The 14,316-nt window shown below is 40.1% G+C and overlaps 1 protein-coding gene across 1 annotated transcript in view; it reads left to right on the forward strand.

The window, feature by feature from the left end:
- Nucleotides 1–14,316, forward strand: part of DOK6 (docking protein 6) — a 380,026-nt gene that overhangs the window by 198,769 nt on the left and 166,941 nt on the right. The window contains exon 4 of the mRNA XM_059409807.1: nt 4,928–5,047. Coding sequence (XP_059265790.1) covers nt 4,928–5,047 — 120 coding nt within the window. The remainder of the gene's footprint in view (nt 1–4,927; nt 5,048–14,316) is intronic.

A 14,316-nucleotide genomic window follows, 5' to 3' on the forward strand; every position in this document is an offset into this window, starting at 1 on the left:
ATTTGAGAGAGAGAGAGAGAGAGTGCATGTAGCGGGAGGGCGAGGGATAAGCGGAGTCCCCACTGAGTGGGGAACCCTATATGGGCTGAATCCCAACCCCTCCCCATCACAGCATTGATGGAAATCAAAAGTAGGAAGCTCAACCAACTGAGCCATCCAGGTGCCCCTAAAGAAATTTAATTATTTAGCCACTACATGTAGGTACAAGTTTGAAAGATAAAATGAAAGACAAAAGGCACCGAGTCTGTGGGAAAATAAACATCTTAAAGTGCAATGGGTTTAGATGATTGCATTTGTATTTAAGCTCTTCTGTTCTGCAAAAATAAAATAGAGGAGGTAAAAGATGGAGGATAATTCAGAGATAAACACTAGTTAAGTAATGATAGGACAAAATAAATTAACATACCATAAAACATTAAAGGACTTCAATACATAGTTTTCCTAAGAAAGAACAAGTAAAAAGCATAGGTATAATCATTTGAAAGGTGACTATCAAAAACAGGTTTAAAAAAAAAAAAAAAACCAGGGGGTGCCTGGGTGGCTCAGAGGGTTAAGCCTCTGCTTTCGGGGCAGGTCATGATCTCAGGGTCCTGGGATCGAGCCCCGCATCGGGCTCTCTGCTCAGTGAGAGTCTGCTTCCTCCTCTCTCTCTCTCTCTGCCTGCCTCTCTGCCTACTTGTGATCTCTGTCTATCAAATAAATAAATAAAATCTTTAAAACCAAATTATTATATAATACCTAAACAAATTCAGGTTATTTGGAACAAATCTATTCAATCAAGTATGCAGATTACAAAGCTTAGTGCTTGTGAGATAAAGGCTTGGGGTTGATCTCATTGAACTCAGTAGTACCACAGCCCCGCCCTTTGCCCTGGACAGTACAGTCGAAGACACCCATGGATGCCTGAAACCAGGGATCGAACCAAACCTTATTCGGCTGTGTTTTTCCTATGCACCCATACTCATGAGAAGGTTTTATTTACAAATTAGGCACAGTAAGAGATTAACAACAATAATAATAAAATAAACAATCATACTCTAACGAAAGTTGCATGAATGTGGTGTCTCTCCAGATACCTTGTGCAGTACCCGCCCCACTTGAGATGAGGGGCGATGAGAAAATGCCCCGCGCTAAGATGTGGGGACGTGGGGACGTAGGCGTTGTGACATAGTGTCCGGCTACTATGACCCCCTGATCTGTATCAGAGGAGGATCGGCTGGTTCCAGCCATGTTTGGGTGACGGAACCCGTGGATCTGGGGGGCACTCCTGTACTGGAAGAGCAGGGACAGCGCTGACCGTTTGTCAGTCGGCTGCACGGTCTCCGGGCTGCCCGGGATGCTCAGAAGACCCCAGGAGACGCCTTTCCGCCTTGGCCCCTGGCCACCTCCTCAGTCCAGCGTCGCTCCTCTAGCACACTCACACAAACACATCCCCACACCCACACATAGCCCCGCACATTCTCACAAGCAGACACCCTCACTCCTACACGGACACGTCCATACACACTGTCACAAGTACCCGCACACACTAAAGCACACACACGTATTCACACTGTTATAGACTCACACGAATACCTCCTCACTAGCAAACCCACGCATTCACACGTATCCTGCCACACACTCACGGACACACACACACTCGCACACTCACACTCTGACGTGTACACATCACCTCCCCTTCTTTCTGCTTGTCCGGCTCGTCCCTGACCACATTCCTCCCAAGCTGCTGGCCTTTGCCACAGCTCCCGGTTCGTAGGAGCCAAGCCCGTAGCCCTGCCGGGCACCGTGTCCTGAAGGCACCTGCCCACCCCACGAGACGAACGCTGCAGACAACAGAAACGGTGTGTTTTTCATATAACCTCCTCGCACAGAACAGTGCCTCGTTTGTAGCTGTTTCATGGCTAAGTTTTTCTTAGAAGAGGAGTGAACTTCTGCTGGTACTCAGTCGCCAGGATCTCTCGCTCTCTCTGTTCCTCTCTCTCTTTCTGAAATTGTTTACAGTTTTCTTTCGTGTGACTGTATATCCTCTACTTTTATTACTTTTGCTACTTCTGTTCCTACATGCTACTGCATTATTAAAACACTGAAGTATTGCGATTCTTAGGATTTGATGCAAAAGACATTTTTACCTGCCCGTAAAAAGCCCAGGGACACTCCTCATTTCTGCCACGGGAGACTCCCTAGTTCTTACGCAAATGCCCCATTGAGTTCTCCCTGAGAGCGTGAGCTCTAGCCTCAGAGAATCCTTGTACTGGACTTATTGAATCCCAGGACAAGAGAATTAATAGAAATGAGTGCCATGTTTCTGCGACTTCTGGGCATGAGCTGACTTTGTATTTCAAGGGAACGCTGGCCCAAAGGTGTCTGTCATATTTCGTATTTTTATTCTGACCCCAAGAAGCATCCTGGGTAGTCTGAGTTCTATTTATGGAGTATCAGAAATACTATCAGGTTGAGTGACACAGGCAGATGTTAATTGCATATGATTTTCCTGATGGTTTAAAATTGTGCGGTCCTGAGAAATATGCAAGACATAAAAAATGTGAAAAAGGAAAAATGCCGTCATATTATCTCCCTTCACAGAAACGTCAAGGATGTCTAGAGACACGGCATGGAAATTGGCTTGAGATTTTGATTTGTTGTTGGAAAAGCTTTTCAAACTTTTATAAATCTTATAAATCAAAACTCTTCTATCTGGTGAAAATAATTTTCAATACATTGCTGCCACTGCTCCTGTAAAATTTTCTCGGGAGGGCTGGCATTCCCTCACTAGAGGAGATTTTCTGAAAGCTGTAAGCCCCAGCCAGTGCCGTGTCTGTGTATTAGTGGCCTTGTGATCGGAAAGGATTCTTTTCCAGATTTCCAAGGAAAGGCCGAAACAGCCAGACCTAGGCTCTGATTCCACCTAAGCAGGAGGCCAGGCTCAATGAGAACCTACTTCCTCCTAGCCCCAGGTGGATGGTGTGTCTAGAACCACTGAGAGGCTGGTCATGAAATAGGGGAATCGCACATTAGGTAAAGAAACACCTTTCATGCCTCAAACATGGGAATTACTGTTTTCATTAGACTAGTACCCTGTAGAGGACTAAGTGCTCTCTTTCTTTTTTTTTTCTAACAGTATTCTATGGTCTTGATAAAACTAGAAATAAATGACAAATTTGTCTTGACATCTCATTGATCAAACCTAGTTTTGATGCTAAGATAGTGTGACTGAGCCCAGGAAGAAAACATTACCCAGGTTTGATGGTGTCGACCATGGAGCAGAGCAGTCGGTATTCAAACCCCTGGAGTCAAGAAAACCTGTCACAGATGACTTTTTATGGGCAGTTTAAAATGCCAAGGCAAAGGTTGAAATGTCATCTGCGGAGAGTAACAAGAGATTTGAAGGAAATCTATATTAGACTCTCCTAGTACAGATTTATGCTACGCGGAAAAGTCAGAAATTTCTCTGGGCAGGTGTCAATGGAAAGTTCTCATCCAGATTCTGGGCAGCAGTTTTGGGGCTTGGCCCCAAATTGTCAACCTCATACCTTTTTTCAGATCCTTCATAATATAATATCTACAGGATCTGGGCTGCAGTTCCCGTCTCGGTGCTGACCAGTGGTAGGGACCCACGTGTGACACTGCTTACCCACCTCACCCACATGGGGCTTATATAAGAATCAAATTCGCTTATGTTTGTGGAAGTGTGAGATACTACAAGATTGTGTGTAGGTGTAAGATGTTCTAATGTTTCGAGCAAAGAATAAACTTGCGAAAATAAAGAAGTTGGAAGATAACCAGTATCTTAGGTAACTGGAGTTTTCTAAAAGGGAAAATTACTTTGAATATCCTACTCCAATTTTTTTTTTAAAGAGGGCCATTTTTGATGTTTACAGAAGAGAGGTTACCACATTCTCATGCTGATCTTTGACTCATTGCAGTTCAGAATGAAGGAGCAGAGCTTCGACGCACACAGATCAAAGTCACATTCAGGAAAGCATTTGCTCGTTTATCTTAGTCTGACATTTCTCGAGGATTCATTTACATATTTTTATTTTATATTTAATTAATTTTTCTGAGTACTTGCCCTCCAAAAATTAAATCAGTCTAAAATATAGTAGATAGTAAACAATATTCTCAGTCTATTATTTGTAAATAATATAAAATGCATTGGAATATCTTAAGATCACTTTTAAAAATGTTATAATGTCAACCCTTGGGAAATAATTGTGGGGATTTTTTTTCACTTCTCGAATACAGGCTTTTTTGTGTTCTTTTTTAAAAATTGTATTTGAATTCAAGTCGCCAACTAATACTACATTACTTGATTCAGATACAGTGTTCAGTAATTTATCAGTTGTGTATAACACCCAGTGCTCATCACATCACGTGCCTCCTTAATGCCCATCACCCAGTTACCCCAGCCCCCATGCACCTCCCCTCCAGCAACCCTCTCGTGGTTTCTCTCCCTCTCTGATGACTTCCCATCAGTTTCCCCTCCCTTCCCCTATGAGCCTCTGCTCTGTTCCTTGTATTCCACATGTGAGTGAAACCATATGATAATTTCCTGTCTCTGATTGACTTATTTCACTCATCATTATACCCTGTAGTTCCATCCACATCGATGTAAACGCTAAGTATTCACCCTTTCTGATGGCTGAGTAGTATTCTGTTGTCCATATGGGCCACCTGTCGACGGACATCTCAGCTATCTCCATTATTAGGTATTTACCCCAAAGATACAAATGTAATGATCCAAAGGGGCGCCTGCACCCCAGTGTTCATAGCAGCAATGTCCCTAAGAGCCAAACTATGGGGTTGTTTTGTTTTCTTCAGGTAGATTTTTAACTCTTACCACCTACCTAGGAAAATGGTTCAGGAAGTTCTCTTCCTGTGCCGTTCCTCACAGCACTGCCTGACTTTGGTGTTGTGTGCTCATTTGCAGAGCTGGAGGCCGAGGAGTGGTGCAAACATCTCTGCATGGAGTGTCTGGGGACCCGCCTCAATGACATCAGCCTTGGTGAGCCCGATCTTCTGGCGGCAGGTGTACAGCGAGAACAAAATGGTGAGTGTGAGTTGCCTTCCATTATTTAAAGTGCACTAATAGTAGAACTTTGAGACTGGAGGGGGCCTTGCGAACATTTCAAAACAATCATTTTTAGAAGAAATTAACTAATCCATCTGAGCTATGAAGAGGCTTTCCCAAGGTTGGATAGCAACCAGGAGAAAATCCCAAGGTACGACCTAGGTGTCCTGACTTCTTGCTCTGTGACATTGGGATATATCTAAATAAATGACTGATTTCCACTGGATATTTTTTCCTGATTTGTCGAAGATTATTTGACCATAGAGTTGCGGGTCCACATCTGGGATCTCTACGCTGCTCCACTGGTCTGTGTGTCTGTTTTTGTGCCAGTACCATGCTGTCTTGGTGATCACAGCTTATTAGAAAAGCTTGAAATCAGGCAACATGATGCCACCAGTTTTGTTTTTATTTTTCAACATTTCCTTAGCAATTCAGGGTCTCTTCTGGCTCCATACAAACTTTAGGATTGTTTGTTCCAGCTCTTTGAAAAATCCCGGTGGAATTTTGATCAGGATGGCATTGAAAGTATAGATTACTTTGGACAGTATAGATATTTTAACAATGTTTATTCTTCCGATCCATGAGCATGGAATGGCCATCTTTTTGTGTCTTCTTCAATTTCTTTCATGAGTGTTCTGTAGTTCCTCGAGTACAGGTCCTTTACCTCTTTGGTTAGATTTATTCCCAGCTATCTTATGATTCTTGGTGCTATAGTAAATGGAATCAATTCTCGAATTTCCCTTTTTATATTTTCATTGTTAATGTATAAGAAAGCAACTGATTTCTGTGGAAATCAGAGGGGGAGATGAACCATGAGAGACTGTAGACTATGAGAAACAAACTGAGGGTTTTGGAGGGGTGGGGGTGGGAGGTTGGGTGAGCCTGGTGGTGGGTATTAAGGAGGGCACGTATTACATGGAGCATTGGGTGTGGTGCATAAACAATAAATTTTGGAACATTGAAAAGAAATGAAATAAAATTTTAAAATATTTAGATAAATAACTAACTGATAAGTTAACTCAACAGATAATGAGTTTTTGAATGTATAACATTTCTACATCTTCTTTGAGAGTTGTTGTAGATTTAGAGTCTAAATTAACAAGCTGGTTTATCATGTTACTTTTCAAAAAATTTTAGGGAATTTGGCTAATACCATGTCTTAGCTCAGGCTTCCAGAGCAAATTACCGTAGATTGGGTGACCTCAACAACAGAATTAATTTCCTACAACTCTGGAGGCTAGAAATCCAAGATTAAGTGTCAGTTTTCCAGTGAGGATCCTCTTTTTGACTTGAAGACCAACCATCTTCTCACTGCGTCCCCACATGGCTGAGAGAGAGGTGGGGAGAAAAATCTTCCTTGTGTCTTTTCTTATATGGGCACTAATCCCACTTTGGGGGGCCCACCTCACATCTAAACTTAATTCCTCCCCTTCCATCTCCAGATCACCTCAGAAGTTAAAGCTTCAACATGAATTTCAGGGAGGCACAATTCAGTCCATACCATAATACAAGTATGCAAGGATGAAACATCAGAGGGTGTAATAAAATTAAGGCTTATGTGATAACACAGTTTACTTACGATACTCTTCTCTAAGAGGCATTTCTGAAATTGTGGGTGTTCTTGACTAGCGCCTCTAAATCATGAAATCAGAGTAATGTGATGAGCTCCTTTTTCTTCATTTTTTAACATAATTATAATTATCACTAGAAGACCTAAGAGTGTGTTAATAGAAACTTTTTAGTGTTGCTAATTTTTTTTTAATTTTTTTATTTTTTATAAACTTATATTTTTATCCCCAGGGGTACAGGTCTGTGAATCACCAGGTTTACACACTTCACAGCACTCACCAAAGCACATACCCTCCCCAATGTCCATAATCCCACCCCCTTCTCCCAAACCCCCTGCCCCCAGCAACCCTCAGTTTGTTTTGTGAGATTAAGAGTCACTTATGGTTTGTCTCCCTCCCAATCCCATCTTGTTTCATTGATTCTTCTCCTACCCACTTAAGCCCCCATGTTGCATCACCACTTCGTCATATCAGGGAGATCATATGATAGTTGTCTTTCTCTGCTTGACTTATTTCGCTAAGCATGATACGTTAGTGCTGCTAATTTTTGATGGCCTGTGTTTTTGAAAAGGTTGAGAGACACTGGTGAAGCTTGCCACTATTAAAAAGAAATTATGGAATTATCTGTGACTTATAAATTAGACACCACAGGTAAAAATGTACCAGGATAGCCCTTGGGGATCATTATTTGTTATGACTAAGAATGTGCTAACAGCCATCACTGCCTCTGTAGCCCGTTAAAAAGCACTATTTTGGGGGTTGTTCCTAACCTGCAAAAAACAAGTTTTCCCTGTTAATTGGCCACGAACACATGTGGGCACACCACCTTTGCCGACGGCAGCTTCCAGAAAGTCATGGAGGCATTTCTGCAACTCTTCCAGCTTCCATTTCATCTTCCAGTTCTCTCCCACACTCTCCTGGATGTATTTCCTCTCTCTGCACCATTTCCTGAGAGCTGGGCCTACATACAGAACATCCACGGCCGTGATGCTTAGAGCATGTGCTCACCCACCGTTTCAGAAAAGGAGGGAAGAAACTCTTCCTGATAAATATTCATAAAGTATCTCATAAAGGAAATACGAAGAAAAGGAATAAATTAGGCCTGTGGATGGGAGCATTATTGTGTGGCTCATTTAGTGTGCATTGTATGCTTTTAAAGATTTGGGGTTGTATGGGGCGCCTGGGTGGCTCAGTCAGTTAAGCATCTGCCTTGGGTTCAGGTCATGATCCCATCGAGCCCCCTGCTGGGCTTCCTGCTCAGCGGAGAGTTTGCTTTTCCCTCCGCCTGCCACACTCATGCTTGCTCTCTCTCTCACTCTCACTCTCTCTCTCAAATAAATATGTAAAATCTTAAAAAAAAAAAAAAAAAGATTTGAGACTGTATATGGTTTCCATCAGGACTAATGGATAATGTACTTCTTTGATTTATTAAGAGTTTATTTTTAGTTTCATAATAATGTCAGAATAATTTCCTGAAACATATAGTACAGGCACATATGGGCTGCCAAGTGAACTTTCCAGGCCACAGTCTGAATGCGTGATACACCCCTTACGTAGCTCAGAAAAGTCACTAAATCTCTCCTGATTTTAGTTTCCTAACGTGTGAAAATTAACTCATGATGGTTTAGTAAGGTGATGGAAAATAAAGACTAACTCTCATGCATAATTCGATTTAAAAAAAAGACACAAGGGGCACCTGGGTGGCTCAGTGGGCTAAAGCCTCTGCCTTCGGCTCAGGTCATGATCCTAGGGTCCTGGGATCGAGTCCCGCAGGGAGCCTGCTTCCCTCTCTCTCTCTCTGCCTGCCTCTCCATCTACTTGTGATTTCTCTCTGTCAAATAAATAAATAAATAAAAATCTTAAAAAAAAAATAAAAAAAATAAAAATACATTTTAGAAATTCATGAGCAATTATTTAATTAGAGGAGGTAACCTTTGGTTCTTTTAAATGAACCCCTAATACCCTGTTAGGAGATCAGCAATCTTACTTCAACACAGACACACACACACACACACACACACACACACCCCACACACATATGATCACTGAGACTAGCGTTCAACATTAAAAGGAAACTTTTTCAATGAAAGGGTCTCCTTTCCTTAGAAATCACCTTCCACTTGGTGAATTTCTTTCTGAGTCCCAAGGCCATAGACAGACCCATTGCTCCACACTCTTCAAATATGCGTACACTTTCTTTAAAGTGCCTTGAATTCAGGTAATAACATCTTTGTTATTCTGTTCTTGTCCCATTGAAGGCTACATAAAACTTTAAAACAGTCATTCATACTGTAGGAGAACATGAGAAGATATATCTTGACAGAATATCAAGACTACACATTCTACTATTACTAGCTCAAAAATTCCAATACACACATGCACACGCATATACACGCTTCCTGGGAGAGAAACACACACAGACTAACCAAACTTGGTTACTGGCATACCCTGATTTTCTCACTTGTTAATCAACACAGTTCTTTTATAGATATGATAATTCCATTTTAGGGTCCCCTTGAAATAAATAACAGTGGTTTTCATGATATAGACTAGCAATGGTCTTTGACCAACTTCAGTCCACACCTGTGGGCCCCATGATTGCTTTAGAGACACACCTGTTCCTAAAACAGTACACCTGTTCATTTTACTATGTGTAGGGAAAGTACTTATTTTTTTAGCTAGCTAATTACTCTTTCAAAAATAATGTTCTTTTTTAAAACTGGCCTTTCATGTCTTTAATCACTACCCCACACTTTTCAGGTATAACATTTCCTAAAATAAATAAAATTCTTCACTTCCTAGTATATGTTTGAAGTCACTAATATGTACAGATCTGAAAGATTTTTCATTACAGATTCAGGGTTTTTTTCCTAAGCTATTTTAGTATTAAATTTTATAATGTATTCTTCATCAGAAACATCATTTTACTATTTTATCAATGGTGTGCTTGGATTTAATTTGAAATTTCTCCCAAGAGACGAGTTCCATATGCCTGCAGAATTGATATGAGAAATGACATCGCTGTGGCTTGGGGTGATCTTGTGGTATCATATCTTCCAGGAAAGACTCACTGCTGACGCTTGACCACAGCACTTTTTTTTTTTTTGACATTCAGAATTGCTCCTTCTCCTCTAATATTTTTCTGACTCTTCACAGAGCTCCGTCTTATTTATAGAGACCAGCTAAGAATAAACATTTGTGCAAATAATTTTTAAAGGTGTAATGTGTGTTGCTGAGATAAAAGTGGTTATCGATTAAATTCTTCACTATACTCATCTTTATCTAGTGCTGTCAGCTGCTTTCAGATCGACTCAGAATCCCACATGATATAAGGAAAAATAAAGACACATACAAACTTACTCTTGGACCTCAGATAACACTGCCACAAGAAAGTGCATATTAAGTCCACATTTGAACTTTAAATTCTTACAACTTCTAGAATCTTTGCATCTTTCCATAATATTTAAGATACTGAACTACACTGACCTTAGAATGTATGGTGCTCACTAATGGTCGTTTATAAAGGATTCATTATCCATAACAGCAATTTTAGAAAACAAGGTTTACTCATTAATCATTAATAGCGGAAGTAAGCATCATTACCAAGAAGGAATGCACTTGTAGGAAGTTCCTACAGTTGTTGGAAGTGGACTCACAGAATGTGTCCAGATTGCTCTTGATGAAAGAGATTGCCATTGGCATCAAAATAGAAAAGTAACCTCAGACTTTGCCCTCTGGTTACTATAAGGTCCGATCTGAAGGTTTGGTTTTATCTAGAAATTAGTGTCCCTGCTTATTAATGGACTAGAATTGGTACAAGTTTTTACTTCTAGCCTAAGAATGTATATAACCTTCCTCCAGAACCAAAGCAATATTCTAGTGTTTTTTTCTAAATTATTTACCTGGGTTTCCATAATAACCATGCTTCTTACATTCCACTCAGATTGTCTTGTGTGTCATTCACTCATTCAGTATTCACCCATCAAACATTTTTGAGGCTATGATATGCAAGAATTAGGCTGAGGAAATGTCAAATTATATAACATATGGTCATTACTTTCAAGAAGCTCAAGAAGTAGTGAGGAAAACAAACCAGTAAACAAGGTGCATAGATCATTGTGGGTTTTTATTTTATTTTATTTTATTTTTTTAGTGTTCCAAGATTCATTGTTTATGCACCACACCCAGGGATCCATGCAGTATGTGCCCTCCTTAATACCCACCACCAGGCTCACTTAACCCCCCACCTCTCTCCCCTTCAAAACCCTCAGGTTGTTTCTCAGAGTCCACAGTCTCTCATGGTTCATCTCCACCTCTGATTTCCCCCAATTCAGTTTTCCTTTTTGTCTCCTGTTGTCCTCCATGCTATTCCTTATGCTCCACAAGTAAGTGAAACCACATGATAATTGACTCTCTCTGCTTGACTTATTTCACTCAGCATAATCTCCTCCAGTCCCATCCAGGTTGATATAAAAGTTGGGTATTCATCCTTTCTGATGGAGGCATAATATTCCATTGTATATATGGACCATATCTTCTTTATCCATCTGTCTGTTGAAGGGCATCTTGGCTCTTCATAGCAGCAATGGTCACAATTGCCAAACTGTGGGAAGAGCCAAGATCATTGTGTTTTAAAATAATACTGTGTTACTTATCACACAAATCTCAATAACACAGAACTTTATCATTCATACACAGAAGGGTTGGCCAGCGTTCTCCTGACTTAGGCTGGGTACTGATGAGACTGGCCCCAAACTATATAGGTATCCATGTCTTTTCCATTTTGTATCTTACCCTCCTTACACTAATGGCTCCCCAAGGCATGTCCTCAAAACAAAAAACAAGAGGAAAAGCAAGCAAGCCCAAACTTGCAGCACAAATTAAGCCCCTGTGTGTGTCATGTCCACTGATATTCCATTGGCCAAAGCAAATCCTATGACCAAACCCGAAGTCAGGAGGCTGGCAGGACACGCTACATGGGAGGCCATGACATAAGTTGGAACTTATGATCTAATATGGAGAGGAAATGAACAATTGAGAAAAAAATGACCCAGTCTACTATCTGAGGGGTAATAAGAGCATGCTAAAATAAAAATAAAAGGAAAATGCTGTGCACACAGATGATCAATTCAAATTAGAACAGCCTACCTTCTTTATTTAAATTATTTTTTACTCCCCCAAACAAGCTTTTTCAGTAAGGCAAGTCTGAATTCTTAATACCCATCAGTAGTTAAAGCTAATATTTGCAGAACTGTACTCAAATGGAAAATGACAAGTTAATGACAAAAAAAATGGCAGCAGTAACAATAAACATCTTCCTATTTTAAGGATATTTCCCCAACTTTTCAAAAATGACCTGGGGTAAATCATATTCACTCTTATATACATTCTTTATAATCAGTAATGAAAAGTTTTCCCAGTTTATTTTTTTATCCATAGAATAACCCTGAGCAAAACTAACTTTTGCATGGGAAAAGAACTTACATACACCTGTGTTTGAGCTTGAGTAGGAAGTGAGTTTTGTATCTGAAATGCCATCCACATACTCTAGTATTTCCAAAAATGAGTTCCATGATATTCTACTACTATTACTACTGCTAAATGCTCTCTGAATGAGGTTATCAGTAGATTGAATTTAATACCTTAGAACACTGTTATTGGTTGAATTGCCCCCTCCCCAAAACAAGATATATTAGAGTTCTAGCCCTCACAGCTTCAGAATGTGACCTTATTGGGAATAAGGTCTTTATAAAGATAACCAGGTTTAAATGAGGTCATTAGAATGAATGCTAATTCAATATGACCTATAATATATCCTTATAAAAAGGGGAAATTTGGACACAGAGGAAAGATGATTTGAAGACACAGAGCAGGAAGATGGCATGTGACTCCAGTGATGCATCTACAATCCAAGAAAGTCTGAAGATTGCCAGAAAACACCAGGAGCTAGACGAAGCAAGACGGATTTTCCCCCTAGAGCTTTCTGAGAAGTCATGGCCCTACCAAGACCTCGAGTTCCAATTTTTAACATCTAAAAAAGTGAGATATTAAATTTGTGTTGTTTAAAGCCACCACTTAGTGATACTTTATTATAGCAGCTCTAGGAAACTAATACTAACTCTGTATAATGGTCACAACGTACATTAATAGAGTAAGGTTATTGAGGTGTCTTATAGTAAAGACCTTGTTCAAGTCTGTATTATGAAATATTTCCAAACTCAGTTTTCCATGTTGTCTCTTTCTACACATAACACTTATTCATACCCTTTGGAACTTACCTTCCATGAAGCACCTCTGAAAATGCCAGTATAGCCAAAGAGGTGATCATCTATAGGGAAAATTGAAATGTGAAGTTGATGAGAATAGCTCCCCCCATCAAGAATCAGATAACATTCATGAATGCAACACAAAGTCTTAAATAGGCTACATTCTTTGCCTAGCTTTGTGTTACATTGCTTTAATTTCACTGTCTGATGGATATTGACACTGCATATAATTAACAAACCTGGTTAAAACTATCACTTTCCCCATATGGTGGTCTTCAACGTGCACTATAATGGAATAAAGGTCAATACCATATATATTTCTGCCTTTTTTTACAATAAGTGCTTCAGGGAAGTTAAAAATGCTTTATGTACCTACCACATTGCCAATTCAAAACGATCCATTTCTCAGACTATAACCATGTCATTGCAAAGTGAGATGCATCCTGGAAGAACTATCTTGAAACACCGAAAGGACCCGCTCTATTTCCTTTGCCCTGGAAGAAGTCCCTGTACAAACACAGAACAAAAAGCATCTGGAGTCATGTGAAAGTAAAAGCTTTTGAGGGGAGAATGTTGAATCCAGAATTATGGGTATCTCCCAGCCCCAGACCAAAAGAAAAGAGAGACTTTGCAAGTAAGTTTTCTGGAGAGTCAGAAGTAAATGCCTTGCCCTTCCCCTTTCCATGGGAGTTTGGGTTCACAGAGAGATGACATATTTAAATCTCCTCATATAAACTGGTCATTTCTTCAAAAGCAAATACTAGAATTTGATTCTCCCTATTGGGTTGGATGATAAGCATGGGAAAAATAGTGGGGAGATGTCAGGAGTGCCAGAGAGGTGTAAGAAGACAAAGAGAGAATCAACTGTCTCAAAATAACAATGTGGCCTTGAAGGCATGCCTGAGTATCTATATGCCCACCTTGGACTCCAGACATTATCTGGGAGCAGAAGTTGATACATCCAGGAAAGAAGATATATAACTTCACAGGAAAGTAGATACATACAAACCAGATAAGAGAACTCCCATTTCCTCTGGTGACTCATGTGATTATACCAATTCATCCTAAGATGAAAAGGGGAAGAAGATCCAAGATTGAACTTGATCACAGAGTGGATTAAATAAGACTTCCTTTGACAGAAAACAAACACAAACATACAAAAAAGAACAGAAAACCTTAAATGAATTCAATACATAATAATGAAATTTTACTTTATGACATAGCCAAGTTTTCATGAACCATTTTTTTTTCCTGCCACAGTAAAATAAAGTAGCCTACAGCATAGAAGTCCAGCATAGACCTGATCAGCAAAAGTTGCCAGACAAAGTGTATCATCAAGTTCTGTTCCACATCTCAGCTCTGGGGTCATGATCAAGTGACAGACATTCTCTAAATCTCGGCTTCCGACTCTTGA

Source organism: Mustela nigripes, chromosome 8, assembly GCF_022355385.1.
Source record: "Mustela nigripes isolate SB6536 chromosome 8, MUSNIG.SB6536, whole genome shotgun sequence".
Lineage (NCBI taxonomy): Eukaryota > Metazoa > Chordata > Mammalia > Carnivora > Mustelidae > Mustela > Mustela nigripes.